This window comes from Mobula birostris, chromosome 21 (genome assembly GCF_030028105.1).
Source record: "Mobula birostris isolate sMobBir1 chromosome 21, sMobBir1.hap1, whole genome shotgun sequence".
In the NCBI taxonomy this organism is placed as follows: Eukaryota; Metazoa; Chordata; class Chondrichthyes; order Myliobatiformes; family Myliobatidae; genus Mobula; species Mobula birostris.
In genome coordinates, this window is record NC_092390.1 from 8907267 (window position 1) to 8932626 (window position 25360).

At 42.7% G+C, this 25360-nt stretch overlaps 2 protein-coding genes across 6 annotated transcripts in view; one reads left to right on the top strand and one right to left on the bottom strand.

The window, feature by feature from the left end:
* arl3b (ADP ribosylation factor like GTPase 3b) overlaps positions 1 to 13432 on the bottom strand; it is a 31642-nt gene extending 18210 nt beyond the window's left edge. The window contains exon 1 of one of the 3 annotated variants that reach the window (XM_072238917.1): positions 13264 to 13432. In XM_072238917.1, coding sequence (XP_072095018.1) covers positions 13264 to 13266 — 3 coding nt within the window. In that variant the 5' untranslated portion in view covers positions 13267 to 13432. The remainder of the gene's footprint in view (positions 1 to 13263) is intronic. The other 2 variants (XM_072238915.1, XM_072238916.1) reach the window with 2 other exon arrangements.
* Positions 12899 to 25360, top strand: part of sfxn2 (sideroflexin 2) — a 147577-nt gene continuing 135115 nt past the window's right edge. For 2 of the 3 annotated variants that reach the window (XM_072238911.1, XM_072238913.1), the window contains exon 1: positions 13578 to 13679. The gene's annotated coding sequence lies outside the window, so the exon portion shown is untranslated. Of the gene's footprint in view, positions 13005 to 13577; positions 13680 to 25360 lie in introns of those variants that run through there. The other variant, XM_072238912.1, reaches the window with a different exon arrangement.

The window sequence follows — 25360 nt, forward strand, 5'->3', positions numbered from 1 at the left end:
CTGTATCCTTTCAAAATCAAAATTTACAGTGAAATTTTCTCTTTATCACCTTTGCTCAGGAGAGAAGGATCAGATCTAAGGAAAAGATACCCCCAGGGGTGCCCGAGGGGGGGGGGGGGGGGGAGGATGAGCACCCCAGTCGGATGGACACAACGACATCAGACCCAGGCAATGAACAAACGACGATGAGGAAGCAGTGTGCATGTGGCAAAATCTGCAAGAATGATCGCGGCTTGAAGATCCACCAAGCGAGGATGAAGTGTTTGGCGGGAGCAGGAGCAGCACAACACAACGTGCAGGTGTCCAACCTGGTGAGACGAAGGAGGGGCCAGGCCCAGAGTCACCCCATAGTGCCCGGAACCTCCATGTGTTGCAAACTAATCCCTCTAACATGAAGTCTAACAAGAAGCGGATCAAGTGGCCTGCAGCTAACATGACTTCACTGTGGAAGCAGTTTGATGAAGATGTTAACCAAATTCTGGAGGCAATGGCAAAGGGAGGGGTTGATAGGACCCATTCTTTAGTTAGAGCTTTCAGCATTTTGGGCATTGAGGGAGGGAGGAAGAGGAGAGTCATCCGCAGTACCACCGATGCCGCAGAGAGGGCTTCAAGATGGCTGTGGCTCAAAAGAGGGGAGCCATGGAGTCATAAGTAGTTAGCCATCTGGACACAAGCTGGGGTCTGATCAGCCCCAGCTGGGTCACCTGGGGGAGGTTATATGATGTTGAAAGACCCAAAACACCCGATGATTCCAGGAATATCACTGAAGATGTGCCCAGAAGCATCAATAGATGTCTGTACACAGAGCACATAATCTGACAACAGTTTAAATTATTGTTTTTTTTTATTATTCGTATCACATATACCAAGGTACAGTGAAAAGCTTATCTTGCACACTGTTCATAAAGATCAAATTATTGCAGCGCATTGAGCTAGAATAAGTAAAATAATGTAGAACAAAGTTAAAAACTACCACAAAACTAGTAAAGAGCAGGAAAATGCTAAAGTGCAAAATCACGAGGTAGATAGCGAGGCAGAGGTCTGTTCAAAAGTCTGATTAACAGTGGGATAGAAGCCCTCTGTCAGCCTGGTGGTACATGCAATCAGGATTTAGTCTCTTCTGCCCAATGAGAGAGGAGGAGGAGAGAGAATGACTGGGGTGGATGGGGTCTTTGATTATGCTGGTTGTTTTATTGAGGCAGTGAGAAGTACAGAGTCCACAGAGTGGAGGCTGGTTCCTGTCATGTGCTGAGCTGTGTGTACAACTCCAGGCATCCATCTGTGTCCATGTGCAAAGCAGCTGCCACACCAAGCCGTCAGGTATCCACACAGAATGCTTTCTGCAGTGCATCAATATCGAAGTGAATTTATTACCAAAGTACATACATGTCACCATATACAAATCTGACATGTGTTTTTTTGCAAGCATACTCAGTAAATCCAATAACCATAATAGAATCAATGAAAGACTCCACCCAACAGGGCAGACAACCAGTGTACAAAAGACAACAAAGTGTGCGAATACAAAAGAAAAAAAATAACTAAGCAACATTGAGAACATGAGATGAAGAGACCTTGAAAGTGAATCCATAGGCTGTGGGAACAGTTTGGTGATGGGGCAAATAAAATTGAGTGAAGTTATCACCTTTGGTTCAAGAACCTGATGGTAAAGCAGTAATAACTGTTCCTGAAGCCTGTGATGCAAGTCCTGAGGATCCTGTACCTTGTTCCTGATGGCAGCAGCGACAAGAGAGTGTGACCTGGATGGTGGGGCCTCTGATGATGGATCAGTATCAGGTATAATCTCACCGGCACATGTGGAACTTGTTAACTTAGTGGCAGCAGTACAATGCAATACATGGTATTATAAAAAAAGGAAAAAGGTAAATCAATTACGTTACATATATATATAAATAAAATACTTAAATTAAAAATTGTGCAAAAACAGAAATAATAAAAGTGAGGAGTGTTCATGGATTCAAAGCCCATTTAGGAATCAAATGGCAAGGGAAGAGCGTTTCTGAATAGCTGAGTGTGTGCCTTCAGGCTTCTAACCTCCTTCCTCTCAGTAACAATGAGAAGAGGGCATGTCCTGGGTGATGGAGGTCCTTAATAATGGATAGATACCACCTTTCTGAGACATCACTCCTTTAAGATGTCTTGGATATTACAGAAGCTAGTACCCAAGATGGAGCTGACTAATTTTACAATTTTCTGCAGCTTCTTTCAATCCTGTGCAGTTAGCCCCACCACCCCCATACCAGACAGCGATGCAGCCAGTCAAAATGCTCTCAAGGTTCATCTTAGAAGGTTTTGAGTGTTTTAGGTGACAAACCAAATCTCTTCAAACACTGTCTTGCCTTCTTTATAGCTATATCATTATGTTGGGACCAGGTTAGATCCTCTGAGATCTTGACACCCAAGAACTTGCAATTGCTCACTCTCTCCACTTTTGATCCCTCTATGAGGATTGGTTCATGTTCTACTTGTCCTATCCTTTTTGAAGTCCACAATCAGCTCTTTGGTCTTACTGATGTTGAGTGCAAGGTTGTTGCAGCTGGCATATCTCGTTCCTGCACGTCCTCTTGTCTCCATCTGTGATTCTGCCAACAATGGTTGTCATCAGCAAAATTATAGATGGCATTTGAGTTATGCCTAACCATATAGTCATGGTCATAGAAAGAGTAAAGCAGTGGACTAAGCACACATCCCTGAAACACTAATGTTGATTGTCTGCGAGGAGATATTCTTAACAACATGCACAAATTGTGCTTTTCCAGCTAGGAAGTCGAGGATCCAATTGCAGAGCGAAGTACAGAGGTCCAGGTTCCGTAATTTATCGATCAGGACTGTAGGAATAATGGTGTTAAATACTGAGTTATAGTCAACAAACAGCATCTTGACCTAGGTGTTTGTATTGTCCGGGTGATCTAAAGCCATATGAAGAGCCATTGAGATTACATCTGCCATAGACCTATTGTGGCGATAGGCAAATTGCAGTGGGTCCAGATCCTTGCTGAGGCAGGAGTTCATTCTAGCTACAACCAACTTCTCAAAGCATCTCATCACCATAGATGTGAGTGCTACCAGACAATAGTCCAGTACTCTTCACTCTACTCTTCTTGAGCACTGGTATAATTGTTGCCCTTTTGAAGCAGGCGGGAACTCACAATTGTAGCAGTGAGAGGTTGAAAATGTCCTTAAATATACCCGTCAGTTGGTTTGCACAAGTTTTTAGAGCCTTCTCCATCTGGGCCTGCTGCCTTACGAGTGTTCACCTTCCAAGACAGAGATCACAGGGTCACTGTGTGCAACAGGGATCTTCACAGCTGCAGTTATATTCTCCCTTTCAAAGTGGGCATAAAAAGCATTGAGCTCGTCTAGTAGTGAAGCATTGCTGCCATTCATGTTATTGGGTTTCATTTTGTAGGAAGTAACATCCTGCAAGCCCTGCCAGAGTTGACGTGCGTCCAATGAAGCCTTCAACCTTGCTTGGAACTGTTTCTTCACTCTTGAAATAGCCCTCAGCAGAATATGAACCTCCTGGTTCATCCACGGCTTTAGGTTTGGGAATGTACAGTAAGTTTTTGTAGACACACACTCATCCACACAGGTTTTAATGAAGTCAGTAACGACTGTGACATACTCATCCAGATTTGAAGACAAATCCCTGAATACAGTCCAGCTCACAGATTAAAAGAAGTCCTGTAAGCGCTCCTGTGGTTTGCTTGTCCTCACCTTCTTGCTGTTTTCCTGCGACAACACTCTGTGTAGATGTGCTTAATGGTGGGGAGGGCTTTACCCATGATGGACTGGGCAGCGTGCACTACTTTTTGTAGGATTTTCCATTCAACGGCAACCATGTTTCCATATCAGGCTGTGTGTAGCCAGTCAATATACTCTCCACCACACGTCTATAGAAGTTTGTCAAAGTTTTAGATGTCATGCTGAATCTTCACAAACTTTTAAGGAAGCAGAGGCACTGCATGCTTTATTCTTAATCATACTTACGAAGTATAAGTACGCACATGCCGAATTTCTTTAACCTCTTGAGAAAGTAAGATCGGTGAGCTTTCTTGGCTATGATATCAACATGACTGAACTAGGACAAGATACTGGCCATGTTCACACCTAGGAACATGAAGCCCTCAACCCTCTCACTCTCAACACTGTGACTGTAGACACAAGCATGTGTACCACACCCCCCTTTTGAAGTCAACAAGAAGCCAGCTGGTTTTGTTGACATTGAGAGAAAGGTGTTACCATGTCCCTGTCTCTATCTCCTTCCTGTATTCTGACTCATTGTTATTTGAGATGCGGCCCGCTATAGTGGTATCACCCGCAAACTTGTAGATGGAGATGAAGCAGAATTTTGCCATGCAGTCGTAAGTATACAGAGACTTTGACAAACTTCCATCGATGTGGGGTGGAGAGAATATTGACTGGGTACATCACAACCTGGTATGGAAACACCAATGCCCTTGAATAGAAAATACTACAAAAGGTAGTGGATTATAGCTCACTCCATCACAGGTAAAGCCCTACGCGCTATTGAGCACATCTACACGGAGCGCTGTCGTAGGAAAGCAGCATCTACCATCAGGAACCCCCAGTACTCACGACATGATCTCTTCTTGCTGCTGCCATCAGGAAGAAGGTGCAGGGGACTCAGGACTCACACCACCAGGTTCAGGAACAGTATTAGCCCTCAACCATCAGGCTTTTGAACCAGAGGGGAAACTTCACTTGCCCCATCACTGAATTGTTCTCACAACCCATAGACTCACTTTCAAGGACTCTTCATCTCCTGTTCTTGATATTTATTTGTAATAATAATAATAATATTTTTTTTTATTTTTGTATTTGCACAGTTTGTTGATTTTGCACACTGGTTATCTGCCCTGTTGGTGTGGACTTTCACTGATTCTATAATGATTTTTGGGTTTACTGAGTATGCCCACAGAAACATGAATCTCAGGGTTGTACATGGTGACATATATGCACTTTGATAATAAACTTATTATGAAATGTATTGTGAGTATGGGGCTGAGGACTCAACCTGGTGGAGCAATGCTGACTGTGGTCTGCTGATCAGAAAGTCAAGGACCTAATGGCAGAAGGAAGCTATAATGATTTTACAGCCTTTTCAAAAGGTGTCCATTTATATTACTTTAGATACAGGTCAAACAACGACTAGACAACACTACAGATGTAATTTTAAATTTATGACTTTTATGTTGTATTTTTTAATATTTTATACCAATAATTTCACTGGCCAAATAGTTACACATAGCCTTTCTGGCACCATCTACAAGCTTTTGACTAATGAGCCAGTAAAATACACAATGCCCTGAATATTTACACCAACTTCAATACTTCCAGAGTACATTTCCATTCAATACATCTTTCATTTCCCATTCTCTTTTGGCGAAATTAAAGCACATCTGCCTTTATCAGCCTGATATTTCAGCACCTACAAACTGAAGCCCTTTTTTTTGTATGCACTTTTAGACACACAAAAAAATCATATCATTTCTATAAGCAAACAGTACTTGGCTCCATGTTATCTCATAAACTGATGTAAATCTCAAGATCTCATGGGAAAATGTGTAATCATTACTCCATTGTTCTATACTTCAAGTTTTACTCAAGTGTGCCTAATCTTTCCAATTTTAATTGCCAATCCAACATGTTCTTACAACTGTGAAAGTAATCTTAATCATTATATCCATAGCTATACTACTTAAAGGCAAGAATATTTCACTGAAGTTAATGAGTTTACTTTAATGCAAATAATAATTTCAATTTTCTCATAGACTGTGATAGATTTCAAACAAATTTAAGATGGAAATTGAAATGATAATGGCAGTATGTCAAGATTGCAGCAATGCAAAACAACCCCTGTAAACCCTAACAGGTTCAAAAACTGGAACTAGTTAACTGACTGCATCCATACTGAATATTCATGAGGGGAGAAGTTCCAAGCGAAAAATGGATACCAAAGCCAATCGGAGTCAGGGATTTCAATGTGCACCAAGAAAATAGAAATATCAACATGAATTGGGCTGGACAAGTCCCAAAGAAGACTGAAATCAAATGGATCATGGCAGCAAACCAATAATGACCTCATTTATTTGTTGCAAACCCATCTGTTCATAACAGAACTTAGAAGCAGAGATTACAATTGTACAGTCTTGTTGAAACATCTTCAGTAAAAAAGATCATTCATTATCTGGTGGTGGAACTGATTTAAGGACAAATCTAGTTACCTGAAACAAAGTAGTCATGAGCTTTATTAGACCATCACCAGAAGACAAATGATTCATCGTTAAAAATCTGGCTGAGCGGTATCAGAACAACTTCTCACTCAATGGCAGCTAAACAAAAGACCTGATTAGGAAGAAGTTGGAGGTCCATGAGGCAGTTCTCATTGGTGAATCAGAGGTGGAGAGGGACAGCAAGTGCCATTAAAAAGCAGGCATAAATGAACAATTTTGTGATAAAGTAGTGGTTACAGCCCAGCCTATCACAGGAAAAGCCCTCCCTAACACTGAGCACATTTACATGGAGTGCTGTCATAAGAAAGCAGCATCCATCAAGGACCCTCACCATCCCGGCTACACTCTCTCTCACTACTACCATTGGGCTGGAAGTAGAAGAGCCTTGGGTCCCACACCACCAGGCTCAGGAACAATTTTTACCTTACAATCATCAGGCTCTTGGACTCGTGTGGATAATTTCACTCACCATAACTCTAAATTGATTCTACAAACTCATTTTCAAAGACTCATTACAAGTCATTTTCTCAGTATTTTCTTTTGCAGTTTGTCTTCTTTTGCACATTGGTTGTTTGTCAGACTTCACTTTCGTATGATTTTTTCATGATTTCTATTGTATTTCTTTATTTCCTGTAAATGCCTGCAATGCAGGAAGTATATGGTACAACAATAACAAATTTTGCTTTAGCTTTTCATGAACACCATTAAATGAGGAAACAAACCTTGATTCAACACAGGGATGGATCATCTTGCCAGGAGCAGTACTAACCACATCTTGGAACAAGTCTGAAACTGGTCAAAAACACTATTCTTTCTTCACCTTTCCTGCCTATCACCTCCTGGCTTCCCCTCCCCCACCCCTTGATCTTTCTCCTTACTGGTTTTTCACCTGGAACCTACCAGCCTCCCCCCACCTTCTTTATAGGGCCTCTGCCCCTTCCCCCTACAGTCCTGAAGAAGGGTTCCGGCCTGAAACGTCGACTCATCATTTCCACGGATGCTGCCCGACCTGCTGAGTTCCTCCAGCGTGTTGTGAGTGTTGGTCTGAAACTGGCGTTGCAATTACATAAAGTAGCTTTAATTTAAACTTCAAAACAATGGACAACAAACGAGGCTTTATTGCTTGCAAACTATATTTTAACTACAAAACTCTACAGTCCCCAAAATCTAGCTGATAATTATATTAACAAATAAGAAGGATAAGGCTCCAATACTTTCCAATTTTTAAACTGTTGGGATCACAGCATGTACATGCGATAAGCACGGGTAATTTACAAACTCAATCAGTTTAATGCACATAGCTCAATAGTTCCATTTAATATCAGAGAATGTGTACAATATACAACCTGAAATTCTTACTCTCCGCAGACACCCTTGAAACAGATGAATGTATGCTGGCAATATGGCAATCTTCCTCCAAGTTTTATGAGGAAATTATTAAGTATACTAGACTCAACAGAACTGTAAGCCCAAAAACTATCCAAGCGGAATTTCATGGCATCAGAAGCAGTTGGCCATAACTTGCACCTTCAACCCACAATTTCAGTACAGGCAGGGTGATAACATCTAACTAATTGTACAAGTATAGCTTATCCACCCCCGTCCAGGTTTAATTTAATGAACTGCACTGTACGAATGAATAAACCACATCTAAACCATTTTGTCGCTGGATGGGTTCCATTTGTCAGACAAGCTGTTTCTTTCTTTTTTTTTTTTGGCGTGTGCCCGTGTTCTAGTGTGCCTGCCTGTCCTTGCATTCTAGGCTGTATCATTGTTGAGGTGATGTTGCAAAGGTTAATCAGGTAGCTGATTAGTACATTGCGAGACTTTGGAAAAGTGGCCGTGATGAATATTCAGTAGGAGACAGAGGAAGTTAGTCAGGTCAACACACACAAAATGCTGGAGGAACTCAGCAGGATCAAGTTCAAGTTGATTGTCATCCATCCATACACACGTATACTGCCAAACAAAACAACATTCCTCCGGATCAAGAAGCGTGCGAGCCTGCGCGTCCATGATGATGTCTTTTTCATGGCTTTTACAAGGCGCGGAGTGAGAGAGAGGGACTGTGTGGCACACCACTCCTCACACAGACATTTTCGCAGTATTTTCCCTTTTATTTTATGAGGTTGAGTTGCGGTCTCGCACTCAACTCAGCACGGATGTACACAAGTGTAATGGAGAATGAAATAATTGTTACTCCAGATCCGACGCACCACAAAGAAAACAAAAGATAAAGAACACAATAAAAATAAAAAACACAATCAATAACTACATAAGATGGCCTATATACATAGTTTGATTGTAATCCATAAAGCAACGCTAGGCTGTATGTAAGGTAACTGACAGGAAATAATAAAGTAGTGGTGGAGTTAGTGGATGGAGCATTGACCAGCCCTACTGCTTGTGAAAAGTAACTGGTTTTGAGTCTGGTAATCCTGGCACAGATGCTACGTAGCCTCCTCCCTGATGACAAACAAACCATGAGCACGGTGAGTGGGATCCCTCATGATGTTACTGGTCCTTTTCTGGCACCTTTCTGTATATAGTGTAGGCCCTTGATAGCAGGTAGGCTGGTGCTGGCGATGTGTTAGGCAGCTTTGACTACCCCCTTGTAGAGCCTGTCAGAATGACATATGGATGTGCAAAGTCCAACTTCCTCAAAAAGTAGTTATTGGTGAGCTTTCTTAGCTGTGTTCTGGGACCATGAGAGGTTATGTGTGATGTGTGCTCCCAGGAATTTGAAACTGTCCTGATACACTTCTATTCCCCATCAAGGCCTTAAAGCTGTACTTCTTTCTCAATAACAGAACCAACACAATCAACAATTTTTCTTTTGGCTCCTCCAGCTTCAAGGGATAGTCATGGGCATTCACATGGGCCCAGCTATGCTTGCCTTTTTGTTGGCTATGTAGAACAGCCCATGTTCCAAGCCTTCCCCAGTAATGACTCCCCAACTCTTCCTCTGCTACAACAACAGTATTGGTGCTACTGTTTACCGAGCTTGACAATCTCATCAGCTTTGCCTCAACTTCCATCCTGCCGTTAAATTCATTTGGTCCATTTCTGACACATCTCTCCCCTTTCTTGATCTCTCTGTCTCCATCTCTGGAGATAAACTGTCAACCGACATCTTTTATGAAACTATCCATTTCCACAATTATCTGACTCTACCTCTTCCCACCCCATTTCCTGTAACAATGCTACTCAGTGCTTTCGCCTCCATCACATCTGTTCCCAGGACAAGACTTTCCTTTCCAGGACATCACAGAACAGGGTTTTCCTTACTCCACCATTGATGCCGTTCTCTCCCCATTTCCCAAGCACTTGTGCTCACCCCATCTTCCCACTCCCTTAACAGTGATGAGTTCCTCGTCCTTACCTACCACCGCATCAGCTTTCACATACAACACATCATTCTTCATAACTTCTGGCATCTCGAAAGGGATCCTTGTGCCAAACATATATTTACTTCCACTTTCTGTAGGAATCACTCCCTCCTTGATTCCCTTGTCCATTTGTCCCTCCCCATTAATCTCCCACCTGGCATTTATCCTTATAAGCTACACCTGTCCATTCACTTCCTACTTCAAATCCATTCAAAGCTGCAAACAGACCTTCCAGGTGAGGTAACATTTTACCTGTGAATCTGCTGGGAGTTAACTATTTTGCCTGGTGCTTCTCATGCAGCTGCCTCTACATTGGTGAACCTCATTGTAAATTGGGGGACCGCTTCATCCAGTACCTCTGCCAAAAAGAGGAACTTCCCAGTTGCCAGATATTTTCATTCCCATTCTGATTTGTCAGTCCACGATGAGGCCACCCTCAGGATGTGGAAGCAACACTTTATATTCCATCTGGGTAGCCTCCAACCGATAGCATGAATGAGGATTTCTCCTTCCGATAAACAAAAATTCCCTCCCCTGTTCTTCTATTCCCCACTCTGGCCCCTTACCTCTTCTCAACTGCCTATTACTTCCTCCTGGGCCTGCTCCTCCATCCCTTGCTCATTTTGTCCACTCTCCTCTCCCGTGAGATTCCTTCTTCTCTAGCCCTACACTTTTCCTACCCACCTGGCTTCATATATCACCTTCAGCTACCCTCTCCCTACCTTTTCATTCTCATAGTCATACTTTATTGATCCCAGGGGAAATTGGTTTTTCGTTACAATTGCACCATAAATAATAAATAGTAAAATAGTAATATGTAAATTATGCCTGGAAATAAGTCCAGCACCAGCCTATTGGCTCAGGGTGTCTGACCCTCCAAGGGAGGAGTTGTAAAGTTTGATGGCCACAGGCAGGAATGACTTCCTATGACGCTCTGTGCTGCATCTCAGTGGAATGAGTCTCTGTTGTCTTCCCTCTTCCTTTCTAGCCTGAAATGTCATTTCCATAGATGGTGCCTGACCTGTTGATTTGAAACTGCTTGAAGTTTATGTATTTCCAAGTCTGCACTTTTAAAAGATTAGGATAACTTATATATAGTACCTAGACATAGAACAAAGTACTGTTCATTTCAATGTGTAACACTTCCAACATTTAAAACAAAGATATCATTCAACTTACCTCAACAGTATAGCAGATTCCTTTAACCATGCTCAGTATTTACTTACTGCAGACTCATAGTAGTGTTAGAAAACCAGTTAAAGAAATGGATATTTAATTTAAGTTTAATAAAACAATAATAAAGTGCTGCACTATGTTGGTGTACTGAAGTACAACCATTTTTAATCAGACTGTTCATGACACTGACTTATTCTTCCAGCAAATTAATTAGGATTCCAACAAAACAGAGCAGCAATAATAATTAGCAGAAAGAGATGAACATTTTATTTCCTTGATTAATTAGCCACTGAGTATCCAGTGAAGTCAGGACAATAAACTGCATAAATCTAAAGAGAAGCTTGATGTTTAGAAACAGAAGGATGTGTGTACAGAGGCTCCTTTTAGATGCCGAAATTCAACAACAGACGTGAACCCTAATCTCAGAAAGCAGCTGCAAGAAAATACTCCAGCTAAATAAGCTTACCGGATGCTGCCAGACCTCTATCCTTTGCTAAATCATGAATCAGTTTACTTCTGATTGCTACTAGGCTTAAACACTGAGCTGTAAACTTGAGATTCCTATGCCTACTCATTCTGCTTCCCCTAACCCCTCAGCTTAAAACTGAAATCAATAAAAATCTAAAATGAGACTTGGCAAGAAAAAACTCCTCATAGATGCTGCCCAACCAACTGAGTATTTTCAGCATTTTCTGTTTTTATTGGGGAAAAATGTTTAATTAGAACATTAATTGCTCATTTAAAAAAAAGTCCCTTTACAGTTTATTGGACCATACAATATAACAGCAGAATTAAGCCATTTTGGCCCGTCAAGTCTGCTCTGCCATTTTGTCATGGCTGAGCTATTTTTCCTCTCAGTCCCAATCTCCTGCCTTCCACACATATCCCTTCATGACCCGACTAATCTAGAATCTATCAACTTCTGCCTTAAATATACCCAATGACTTGGTTTCCACAGCTGCCTGAGGCAATGGATTCCACACAGATTTATCACTACCTGGCTAAAGAAATTCCTCCTCATCTCCATTCTAAATGGACCTTCCTGTATTCTAAGGCTGTGTCCTTTGGCCCTACACTCCTCCACCATAGGAAACATCCTCTCCACATCCACTCCATCAAGGCCTTTCAACATTCGATCGGTTTCAATGAGGTCACCCCTCATTCTCCTGAATTCCAGTGAGTACAGACCCAGAGCCATCAAACACTCCTCATATGATAAGCCTTTCAATTCTGGAATTATTTTCAAAGAGTTATCTTGGCTAGAAAATTAAAACAAAGATAAGAAATGAAGTATGTTCAACAATTCATGTTACTCTTCAGAGAACAAAGCAGCTATTCCAGTACATTGACTAATGTTCTCTTTACCCCCAAACCATTCAAGAATAAATAAATTATTACGTTGTCATCTGTGGGCATTCTGCAGACAATGTGGTCAGTTTGTCTAACTAAACAAGTTACTCAACTTAAAACTGAGTAATTGTTTAAGAGGCATAATGACAGGCTTTCAAAAAAATTTAGTGGATTATGATCAGACAAAACTAGATGAAACTCTTCTGCTTGACCCACGCTAACAAAGGTTTAAATTTAAACTTAGTTCTTACTAAAAGTCATAAATCTTAAAAAATAATATTGTTTTACTTTTCACAGCTACTGGAATGCTTCTGGCATTCTGTTTTGATTTGCAACTTCTGGACTCAATTCCATGTAGTGGGAATTTTAAATCAAGATACACCTATACACACAAAGAATCATTGCAATTAAGTTAGCAATCAGAACTGAGGAATTCACTCAAATGTATGAAGTGAATTTTAAATCAAGACCTACTTATGTACGAAAATCATGACAATCAAAATTGAGGAATTAACTGTATTTCCTTTCAGGTCATCCAGAGTGAAATTTTACTGGGATGAGTTAATAACTAAGCAACTAAGTCTGCAGATGTTGGAAATTTTGAGTAACTCACCAAACGCTGGAGGAACCCAGCAAGTCAGACAGCAACTCTGGGGGCGGGAGGAATAAATAATCGACGTCTCGGGCCGAGACTATGTGACTTGGCGAGTTCCTCCAGCATTTTGTCTGGGATGAGTTAAGTTAGGCGATGTTGCGGAGCGGGAGAGGGCGTGTGGCGGTCATGGTTACAATGCAGAAAGCGTTGCTCTATGTAAGTAGCGGGGAGATGGTAGAAGATCACGCAGACATGCCCGGGTGTAAATCGCTGGCTAATCCGCCACACGTTGCAGCTCCATCTCCACAGCCATGGCGTCACAGCAACCGCTAACCTAACAACACAGGAGGGTGGCCCGGGGCAGGAAAATCCGCCAGCGGGGAAAGCGTCCAGTGTCCCCGTCCCGCTCCCCGACCCTGGCGATCGGCGATCGGCCCCGCCGCAGGCCGAGCCCTCCCCTCGGCCCCTCACTCACCATCTTCTCCTCACGTCGCCGGGTAACTATGGGCAGCGGCGTCACCTCGCAACCCACGTAGGGTGACACGTGCCCCTCGGCCCCGCCTTCGGCGCGCGCCCCTCTTTCTCGACGTCATCAGCCACGACGCGCGTGCGATCGGAGTCAGTCGTCGTCGTTCTGGCGGCGGGTGCGGCGGGGGGGGGACGCAGCGAGTTTCAGCCGAGCGCATCTTTCGATGACGTACACAGCACCGAAGTGACGTAGCGACTCGGAGGGGAAGGGGGTTGGGCGAGAGGCGGTGTCAGTGGGGGGGATCGGTGGCCGCTGATTGGTTGGAGACTTGCCTACGGTGGGAAACGCGACCAAGTTGATACTTATTTTACCGCCTAGTCCGAGCTGTAACAAATAGGGCGAGAAAAATTGTCAATGGTCAGGTACGTCGGGAAATTATGTTGCAATGCTCCTGTTACTGTGAACATTTAGGAGCAGACTGTGTTTTTGCTACAATGATTGTTCGCCTTACGTTGCGAGCCCCTCGGACGGGCAGTCACTCCTGCCTCAGTTATTTTGTATTCGTGTCAGAGCACCTGCCCCCCATTTGCGGTTTTTAATTTAAATCAGTACATTTTAAACGGCATTGCTGCTGATGCGATCACAATTGCAGAACTGCATTCAGTCCCAAGGCTTTCAAACAATTCCTGAAGCTGTTTGTCTCATGGTAATTATTGCCACGTCTCAGGGAAGGGACTGTGAAAGGTACTGATCAATGGTGCTTAGTGTATATAAAGCTGTAGCCTATATTGTATTAATCAGTAATAACTTGCAGGCTGCCCAGAACATGTCAAAGTGGACAGTCCATTGATTCCAAGTTCAAAGTCGAGATATCACCATTTGCACAAATGCACAAAACTTGAAGCAGCATTCACAAGAATAACAAAGTATACACAATTTTGCAACAAAACACAAATAGAACAAAAAAAAGTCAAGTTTAGTGCAGTGGTCTTAGTTTTGTAAGTCTCTGCCATCTGATTTCTAAAAGGACATTGAACACTACCTCACTATTTTATTTCTGTTATTTTGAACTACTTATTTTAACTTAACTATTTAATAGTTAATGTATACTTAATATAACTCAGATTTTCTCTATTTATTTATCACATATTTCATTGCACTGCTTCCGTAAAGTTAACAAATTTCACGACATATTAATTCTGATTCTGATTCTAATTGTGATCTGGAATAATCAGGGTTTGCTGGTTGGTTCAATTACCAGATGGTTGAAGAGAAGTAGTTGTTTTTCAACCTGGTGGTATGAAACTTCAGGCTTCTGTACTTCCTGCCTGTGAAAAATGGCAAGGCCCAAATGGTGGATCTTTGCAGATATTGCCGCCTTGTAGATACTATTGATGGTGGGAGGATATGCTGGGATGTATTGGGCAGAGTCCACTACTCTGCTGTTTCCTGTTTGTGGACATTTTATTTGCTGTAGGGGACTATTATGCAACAGGCAGGATCCAATCAACAGTATATTTTCAGGTTTGTTAGAGTGCTTGGTGACAAACTGAACTTACTTAACCTCCTAAGGAAGTAAAGATCATGGTGCTGAGCACTGCACAGGTCATCCGATAATGTTAACACCCAGGAATTTAAAACTGCTGACCCTCTCCACCACTGATCCCCCCAGTGTAGACTGGCTCATGCTTAACCTTCGCCTCCTTCCTGAAGTCAATAAACAATTCTTTAATTTTGCTGCCGTTGAGTCAGAGGTTTTTTTGTGGCACCACTCAACCAGGTGACCTATTGCACTCCTGTGAGCAGACTTAATCCCAGCTGTGATTTATCCAACAACAGTAGTGTCCTCGGCGAATCTGAAGATGACATTAGAGCTGTGCTTCATCATTGAGTTCTGATGAAGAGTCTCGGCCCGAAACATCCACTTTTTATTCCTCTCCATAGATGCTGCCTGACCTGCTGAGCTCCTCCAGCGTTTTGTGGGTGATGCTCTGGATCAATGTTTCCCAGCCTTTTTTAGCCCAACGTCTCCCCCCAAAGCAACTTCATACTTGCCAATACCCCGCAAAGCAACTTCATACTTGCCAGTACCCCCCAAAGCAACTTCATACTTGCCAATACCCCCAAAGCAACTTCATACTTGCCAGTACCCCCCAAAGCAACTTCATACTTGCCAATACCCGCCAAAGCAACTTCATACTTGCCAGTACCCCCCAAAGCAACTTCATACTTTCCAATAGCCCCCAAAGCAACTTCATACTTGCCAGTACCCCCAAAGCAACTTCATACTTGCCAGTACCCCCCAAAGCAACTTCATACTTGCCAATACCCGCCAAAGCAACTTCATACTTGCCAGTACCCCCCAAAGCAACTTCATACTTTCCAATAGCCCCCAAAGCAACTTCATACTTGCCAATACCCCCAAAGCAACTTCATACTTGCCAATACCCCCCAAAGCAACTTCATACTTGCCAATACCCCCAAAGCAACTTCATACTTGCCAATACCCCCAAAGCAACTTCATACTTGCCAGTACCCCCCAAAGCAACTTCATACTTGCCAGTACCCCCCAAAGCAACTTCATATTTGCCAATACCCCCAAAGCAACTTCATACTTGCCAGTACCCCCCAAAGCAACTTCATACTTGCCAATACCCCCAAAGCAACTTCATACTTGCCAGTACCCCCCAAAGCAACTTCATTCTTGCCAACACCCCTCTTAGGCACAATATACTTTCCAGCACCCCCATAGTGTACCATATGCTAACATGAGAAAAATGATTCTGCTTTAAATTTTTATTTGTCTTTAAACATAGCTTACACAGTATCTGTGCACTGTACAGCAGCTTCGATATCAATGTGATCCTTGAGCTTGATGGGTTTTAGCAAGAGTTGAAATATCTGGTTCAAGTTGTGACAACAAAAGCCTCAAGTCCCCACACGTAAGAATGTCCGAGTGGTTTCTGTTTTTTGTGAGTATGTGGTTCACTACACTGAAGCCTCTTTCAACAAGGTAGGAGGATGGAAATGCAATGAAGAGCAGTTTGGCTCTTCTCCAAAGACCAAGAAACTTCGTATGACAGTGTAGTCACATACCACAAAAGCTGACATTTTTGAAAAGTATTTTTGCTTCTTCATCATTCTGAATTTCGATAATTTCTTCTTGTAAGCTCTCTTCCTATTCTTCCACCTTGGAAAGAAATGAGTTAATTACCCAGTCTGGAATTTCCATATTGTTTAAATGCTTGAACTGAGTCTGAAAATCCTTCAGTGACTGCTATTGTAAGCAGTACTCTTGCAAATCACTGTCTGTGAAAGAGAGTGCCGTACTTTCCATGCAGGGAAACTGTGAGAATATTCTTCTCCCAATGTTTTGCTTGTATATTTCCAATTTTCCGATTAAAGTGGACACTACACTTATTGCCTGAATTAAATTGTAATTTTCACCCTGCAGTTTCATATTTAGAATGTTCATCTTGTCATACAGATTAGCTAGGAATGCCACATCCCCACGTAGTTCAATCTTGTTTCCCAAGCTCTTGTCGATTTTGAGCGAAAATTCAACTACAGTGTTAAGATGATCAAAGAAAAGTTTTAAGCAGCAGCCAAAGCACTTCAGTGTGAAGAAGCAAGCGTAAACCCCTTTGTCATTACCTTGGCATAGAAACATAGAAAACCTACAGCACAATACAGGCCCTTTGGCCCACAAAACTGTGCCTAACATGTCCTTACCTGAGAAATTACCTAGGGTTACCCATAGCCCTCTATTTTTCTGAGCTCCATATACCTGTCCAGGAGTCTCTTAAAAGACCCTATCGTATCCGCCTCCACCACTGTCGCCAGCAGCCAATTCCACGCACTCACCACTCTCTGCGTTTAAAAAAAACTTGCCCCTGACATCTCCTCTGTACCTACTTTCAAGCACCTTAAAACTGTGCCCTCTGGTGCTAGCCATTTCAGCCCTGGAAATAAGCCTCTGACTATCCACACGATCAATTCCTCTCATCATCTTATACATACACCTCTATCAAATGTTGCATGCCATTTGACACTACATTACACATGTAGATGTCTCCATGCGGAATTGTGCCATATCTATGGAGGATCCTGAATAAATTTCCAAATCCATGAATACAATGCAGCAAGTAACCAACTGCATTTTGTTATGATAAACAAAATTGCACTACATTAAAGAATTTTTAACCCAACACATCCAATAAAGTTCTACAATAATATATGTAAGAGATATGACAGCAGTGAAAATGCTAGTTCCTGAGCAGATCTCAGAGATGACAAATTACTTGTAAATTATTTGTTCTGTCCCATCTACATTATCCTCATAGATTGGTAACTGGTGAAGTACTCTACTATTTAATGGATGAGCTTTAATTTTGTTGATAACAGATATTACAAGAGTCATGCTTGAAAAAAGTTTCTGGCTGAGGTTTTTGGTTGCATAGTTTGACAATGAATTATACAATGGATTGCAAACAGACTTGGAATTTCATTTTTCATAAATGCCGCTAAACCATCATGGTGACCTAGAGACATGGTGCTCCATCTGTTGCACAAGCTATCATGTTCCTAATCGAATACTTTTATCCTCAATATACATTTTCAGCTCATCATAGGTTGACTCTCTGTTGATATTTGTGGTTGTGTATGTGGCCGTGTTACACAACAAAGCTATAAATAAAAATGCTGGAGAAGGGAGCTAAGTTAACAGGATTCTTTACTGACTGAAACCAAACTGAACACACACGTACAAATCAATACGCGCCTAATAGCGCATGCATAATGCGTTACTACAACATAAAGTAGTCCCATAATATACAGTAGGCTATATGGTACACTCCTCCCCTTTTATTTAAATAGTGTATCAAATTTTTTTTCTGGGGCACTACGTTAAACAAATATGTGTACCCTTAACATAGAAACACCTACCAATTGTTTACTTAGCAACTTAATAATATCAAATTATAATAAAGTAATGTAACTATGATAATTATAACTCAAGTCTCTTGGGGGGGTCTTCACTGCCTCTCCGGGTAACGTCTGTCCTGAAACGTTGGCTTTGGGGAATGAGTGTCCACAGGTACATCAGGTGGGTCATCAGCACTGATGACAGGCTCACCTGTGGATGAAGCTGACGTGATCACATCAGGAGTGTTTGCTTCCATGTCAGAGGAGTCCGGGCAAGGTGTTGTTGTGTTTTTCACCTGACCATTCAGGATTTGATCCACATGACGTCTCCATACGCTCTCTCCCACCTCCACTGTATACATCAGTGGCCCGTCTATGGCGGAAATTGTACCTGGCTGCCACTTTTCAGTTGGGTAATCACGTGCAAGAACTGACTGTCCCACAGTGAAGCTCCGTGTTGACTTTGTATTCAAGTGTTTGAACTGTCTGTTCTCCACATCGTGCCGTACATTTGGTTTGAGAAGATCCATGCGGGACCTCAGGTTCCTGTTCAGAAACATCATCGCTGGAGTCTGATTAGTGTTTGCGTGTACTGCATTACGATAGGCAAGGAGGAAGTGTCTACCTTGTGTTGCAGCGGTCAATTTTCGCTGTCCATTGCCTTGAAGGCTTTCTTGAATGTCTGCGCAAATCTTTCTTCCAAGCCATTTGTGGATGGACGGTAAGGGGCAGATGTAAAGTGCTTGATTCCATTGTTCTTCACAAAACTTTGGAATTCTTCAGAGACAAATTGTCGTCCATTGTCTGTGCAGATTTGTTCTGGTGTGCCGTTCCTGGTGAACATGGCCCTCAGCACTGTAATGGTCTTTTCTGATGTGGTGTCTTCATTTTGATGACCTCTGGCCATTTGGAATGTTCATCGACGGCGATTAAAAAGATAGAGTCCATGAATGGTCCAGCAAAGTCGATGTGCACTCGTTGCCATGGTGATGAGGGCCACTCCCATGGATGGAGAGGGGCTTCTGGTGGTGTGTTCTGGATCTTTTGACATCCAGAGCAGTTCTTGGTCAAGGCTTCAATCTGTTTATCGATTTCTGGCCACCACACATAGGCACGGGCAAGACCTTTCATCTTCATGGTACCCAGGTGCCCCTCGTGCAGTTCCTCCAGCACTCTGGTGCCTAGCTTGGGAGGAATCACAACTTGTGAACCACACATCAGTGTTCCCGATACACTGACAACTGCTCCTTCCTCGCTGGAAACAATGTGTTACCCTGCGCTGGTCGTCCCTTTACTGTGATGTCGTACACTTCTGACAACGTAGGGTCATTGCATGTTTCCCTTTCAATGAGGCTGTTTGTCGCTGGTAATTGTTCAACTACCGTTGTGTGAAAGACCTGCTGAATCCATTTGTGTAGTTATCTCGGAAGTCGGCAGTGGTAAACGTTACAAACCATCTGCGTTGCCATGTTGCTTGGTCCCCTTGTGTTCAATGTCATACCTGTGACCTCCTAAGAAAAGGGACCATCGCTGCAGCCTTTGTGCTGTCATCACTGGAACACCTTTCCTTGGGTTGAAGATGGACACGAGAGGCTGATGATCAGTCAACAGGATAAACTTTTGGCCACACAGGTAGTGACTGAACTTCTTGTTTATCCACACGAGGCTCTATCAATCAGTGCGTAGTTACGTTCAGCTGAAGTTATTGTTCTTGAGGCAAAGGCTATTGGTCTTTCGGAACCATCTGGAAATTTGTGCGATAACACAGCTCCTATCCCATGGGGTGAGGCATGACAAGCCAGTCGGATTGGTAAGGAGGGGGCAAAGAGCGCGGGCACCCCTTCTGAAGTTATGAGTCTTTTAGTTTCTTGAAACGCTTTCTCACAGCTCTCAGTCCACTCCCATTGTGTCCCTGTCTGTAATAATGCATTTAGTGGGTATAGGTCTGTGGATAGGTTAGTTAGGCAAGAACCTGTGGTAATAGTTCACTAATCCAAGATATGCTCTCAGCTGGGACACATTTTCAGGTGGTGGTGCCTTAAACACTGCTTCTATCTTGTCTTGAGACGTGTGTAAGCCATCCTTGCTGATCACATGCCCACAGTATGAGATTTCCTTTGTGGAAAACTCACATTTCTGTCGATTAGCTCTGAGCCCATATTCTTGTAACCTGGTGAGCACTTATTCAAGGTTAGAAAGATGTTCGTCGTCATCTTTGCCGGTGACAATGATGCCATCCAGGTAACACTGAGTCCCTGGAATCCCCTGCAGGACTTGGTCCATTGCCCTTTGCCAGATTGCAGGAGCTGATGCTATCCCAAACACCAACCTGTTGTACTGGTAAAGTCCTTTGTGTGTATTTATTGTCGGGTATTTCTTGGATGCTTCCTCGATTTCCATTTGCAGGTATTGGAGGTAAGCCTGGGTCAAATCAATATTTGTGAAATGTTCCCCTCCTGACAGGGAAGCAAAGATGTCCTCAGTACGAGGTAGAGGATACTGTACTGTGAGGAGAACTGGATTAACAGTCACTTTAAAGTTTCCACATATGAGCACCTTGCTTTGTTTTCCTGGTTTTGTGCTGGAGGTTTTCTTCATCACTGGAACAATAGGCGTGACCCATCCACTCCAATCCACCTTTGACAGGACCCCAGTCTGCTCCAGGTTTTTCAGCTCTGCCTCTACCGTAGGACGGATTGCATGTGGCACTGGTCTGGTTTTGTGAAATTTTGGTCATGCATTTTCCTCAGTCTCAATCCTTGCCTTCATGCCCTGAAGTGTTCCTATTCCTTTCATGAACACTTCCTCAGAGCCAGCAAGTATTTGTGACAGTCCCTTAGATGTAGCCTTGCTGCCCTCCTTTGCTGACACAACTAGAGCCTTGATGGTGTGCCAATCCAACTGGATTTTCCTGAGCCATTCACATCCCAGCAATGGTGGTCCTCCACTTCTCAGTACATAGAGGTTCAGCTGTTGTGTTTTGTCTCCATAGGTCATTGTTACTTTAATTTTACCTTTGGGACGCACTTTCTGACCTGTGTAAGTCTTTAGTAGAAGTTTAGTTCGTTTCAGAGGTATGTGAGAAAACAGTCATTTGTAGTTGTGTACAGAGATCACCGTTAAAGCTGAGCCTGTGTCCAACTCCATTTTCAGTCTCACGCCTGCCACTTGTGATCCTTATTACTCTTCGATCATCTGACTCTTTCACGCTGTGAAGTTGCAGACAAGACAATTCACTTTTGTCTGAGTCGTTTTCATCAGAATTGCTTTCTTTCATTTTGTGTACCTTGTTGTATTTTCCTTTCTGGGATTTCTTGTTTCTGATAATTTTGCCCTTTTTCTGCTGTTGACTAGCTTTGCATACTCTGCCAATGTGGCCCTGTTTGCCACAGTTTCTACATTCTTTGTCTTTAAACCAACAATCATCTGGGTCATGTGACCTGTTTCCACAACAGTAACATTTCTTTCCTTCATTCCTGTTTTATTTGTGGCATATTCCAGAGAGCTTTGTTGTATCTTGGAAGCACCCCGTGCCGCTGTTTCCGTTGATACTGCAATGTTTAGCGCTTTCTCGAATGTAAGGTTCCTTTCACACAGGAGCTTCTTCTGTATGGTTTCACAGTGCATGCCACACACTAACCTGTTCCTCAATGTGTCCGATAGACCAGCTCCAAATTGACAATGTTCTGATAATTTGCGCAATTCAGCACAATATTCAGAAATGCTTTCATTTTTGCTCTGATCCCGTTTATGGAATTTAAATATTTCAGCAATGATCAGTGGTTTGGGGTTTAAGTGCTGTTGGAGAGTGTCTACTATTTGTTTGGACGTTTTGTCAGCTGACTTTTCAGGAGTTAACAAGCTCCGTAGCAGCCCGTATGTTCTTGCTCCCATAATACTGAGTAAGACGCTGGCTTTCTTTTCATCATTAACACCGTTAGCCTCACAATATAACTCCACCCTTCAATGAAAGTTGCCCAGTCTGCAATACCACTATCAAATGCTGTAATGGTTCCAATCATCGCCATCTTTGTTATGTTAATTAAGCCCCGTTCACCACTTATTTTCCTTTTTGACTCACGTGTCCTTTTTGCGAGCACCACGATCGCACCCCGTCTAGATGCCTGTGTCACTCCTTTTTATCTCCCTTCTGGGGCAGGCAGACCCTCAGCCCCTGGGGGTCAGTGCCGGCTGTGGTCTCGGCTGGATGTGCTGCGGCTCCAACTGTGTCTCTTGGTCTCCCAACCTGCGGCTGTGCTCCGGCTTCTTTTCAGACTTGCGGCCTGGCTCGTACCTTGCGCTCTTCTTCCGAGTGTCGTTATCAATTAAAACACGGCATTCCGATATGATATAGGTTCATTAACCTTGTCGCCAATTTGTTGTGTATGTGGCCGGGTTACACAACAAAGCTATAAATAAAAACGCTGGAGACAGGAGCAAAGTGAACAGGATTCTTTACTGACTGAAACCAAACTGAACACACACGTACAGATCAATATGCGCCTAATAGCGCATGCAACAATGTATTACTACAACATAAAGTAGTCCCATAATATACAGTAGGCTATATGGTACAATTTGTTTTTAACTTTTTGAAAAAGAGAACTTTTTTCCATTTTTGATAAACCATACATATGTCGTCAGCAATGCCTGGTTGTCTCGCACAGTTCACTCTCCCAGTTGTATCCCAAATTCTGTTGTTGTAGCTCTGTGCATAGCTGATATTGAATGTCTTCACTCACTTTGTCAATATGATGAGTTGAGTTATTACTCAGTGGAATTTATTTTAAAATACTGGTATCCATTTTGAGAACAGTGGTGCGCACTTTTGATACAGCAGGCATTATTAATATTTCACCAATTGTATGAGATTTTCCACACTTTGCTATCATTTTGGAAACGTTATAAGAAGCAGTGACACCACCATCAAGATCATTTTTAGCCTTCTTAGCAAATGAATCAAGTGTGCAACACTTTTCAAATGCTTCTTTCATCTTCTGGAACTGAGTAATACCATAAGTAGCCTTTTCAGTGTGTCTTTACAGAAATGATCCTGCAATCTTTATGGTTTCATTAGACAGTACAGTATTACAAATAAGACACATGGGGCATTGCTAATCTGATGGAAATGGAACGAAAGCATTCTCCAGGTAGGTAAAATTGTATTGACACACTCTCTGTAGCTTCTGTTTCTTAGTAGTATTAGAATACAAGGCTTCACCAGACTCTTAGGGATTGTGCTGTACGTATTTATCCATCATTAACAGGGCTAAATTAAAATTAAAAATTAACACAAACTGGGAATGTCTGTCGTATGTTGATGACAGCACCAAATTGACACGGTGGGTCAGGTCTCGTGCCTCAAGTTAGGGTGCCGCTTACCATTGCCCCTCCCCCTGACGACTTAGTGCCCCCTTAGGACACGTTCAGTACCTGCAGAATCTCTTGTATTTATAACTCCCTGAGGAGGCAGGTGTCAAAACAAATGAACCTGCATTATCTACATTTCTATTGCAAACACACAGAGGTAAGGAAAGTGATACGGATAGCCACACACACAAAAACCTGGAGGAACTCAGCAGGCCAGGCAGCATCTGTGGAAAAGAGTACAGTTGTCGTTTCAGGCTGAGGCCTTTCATCAGGACTGCAATCAGGATTTCCAGCATAAGACCATGAGACATAGGAGCAGAATTAGGCCATTCAGCCCATTGAGTCTGCTGCACCGTTCAATCATGGCTGATCCTTTCCCCCTCCTCAGCCTTCTCCCTGTAACCTTTGTTACCCTGTCCAATCAAAAGCCTATCAAGCTCTGCCTTAAGTACACCAAACAACCTGGCCTCCACACCTGCCTGTGGTAATAAGTTTCACAAATTCACCACCCCCTGGCTAAAAACATTTCTTCGCGTCTATGTTTTAAATAGACACCCCTCCATCCTGAGGCTCTGTAGATTTTCTCTTGTAAATGATATGCCTACAACACACATCAAAGTTGCTGGTGAATGCAGCAGGCCAGGCAGCATCTCTAGGAAGAGGTACAGTCGACGTTTCGGGCCGAGACCCTTCATCAGGACTAACTGAAGGAAGAGCTAGTAAGGGATTTGAAAGTGGGAGGGAGAGGGGGAGATCCAAAATGATAGGAGAAGACAGGAGGGGGAGGGATGGAGCCAAGAGCTGGACAGGTGATTGGCAAAGGGGATACGAGAGGATCATGGGACAGGAGGCCTAGGGAAAAGGAAAAGGGGGAGGGGGGAAAAGCCCAGATGGGCAAGGTGTATAGTCAGAGGGAGAAAAAGGAGAGTGAGAGAAAGAATGTGTGTATATAAATAAATAACGGATGGGGTAACGAGGGGGAGGTAGGGCATTAGCGGAAGTTAGAGAAGTCAATGTTCATGCCATCAGGTTGGGGGCTACCCAGACGGAATATAAGGTGTTGTTCCTCCAACCTGAGTGTGGCTTCATCTTTACAGTAGAGGAGGCCGTGGATAGACATATCAGAATGGGAATGGGATGTGGAATTAAAATGTGTGGCCACTGGGAGATCCTGCTTTCTCTGGCGGACAGGTATGCCTATGTATTTTCATTCAGTAATAGCCAGGTCACTAATTTTTAAAACTATTGAATTTAACCAATATTGTCACAGTGAGACAATACACTTGCCACATCAAATCCATTTTAAAAGAGGTTCAAAGTTTTTTTTTGTTCAGAAGTTGCAAAGGCTAATAAGTAGTTTGCAGGGTAGCCATCTCAAATGATGCTCATGAGAAACTGTTGGGTAATGTAGAACGTGGTGGAATTAAAGGCAGTTTAATGACCGAGTAAGGAAAGTGGCCGACATTGCAGGTGAAAATGAGGAGATGGCCAATGTGTTGAGTAATGATGTCATGCTTGTATTAAAAGCACAGATAATGGCTTTCTAGTAAGATTGTCAGGATATCGTCATCCAGCGACATCTACATGAATTTATTTTGGGGGAAACAACTATTCATTGTAGTAATAAATAATTTAGGTGATGCAATATTGAAGATCATTAATGGAATGATACTTGATCTTATAAGCAGTCTAACTTGCTTGTTGAGGGCATTCAATAAGTTTCACCAAATAGTCTTGAAGAGCAAATAGCTGTGGCATTAGCATCCAAATATATTCAGTCAAATATTCACCATTTGTTTTATGGTTTCCT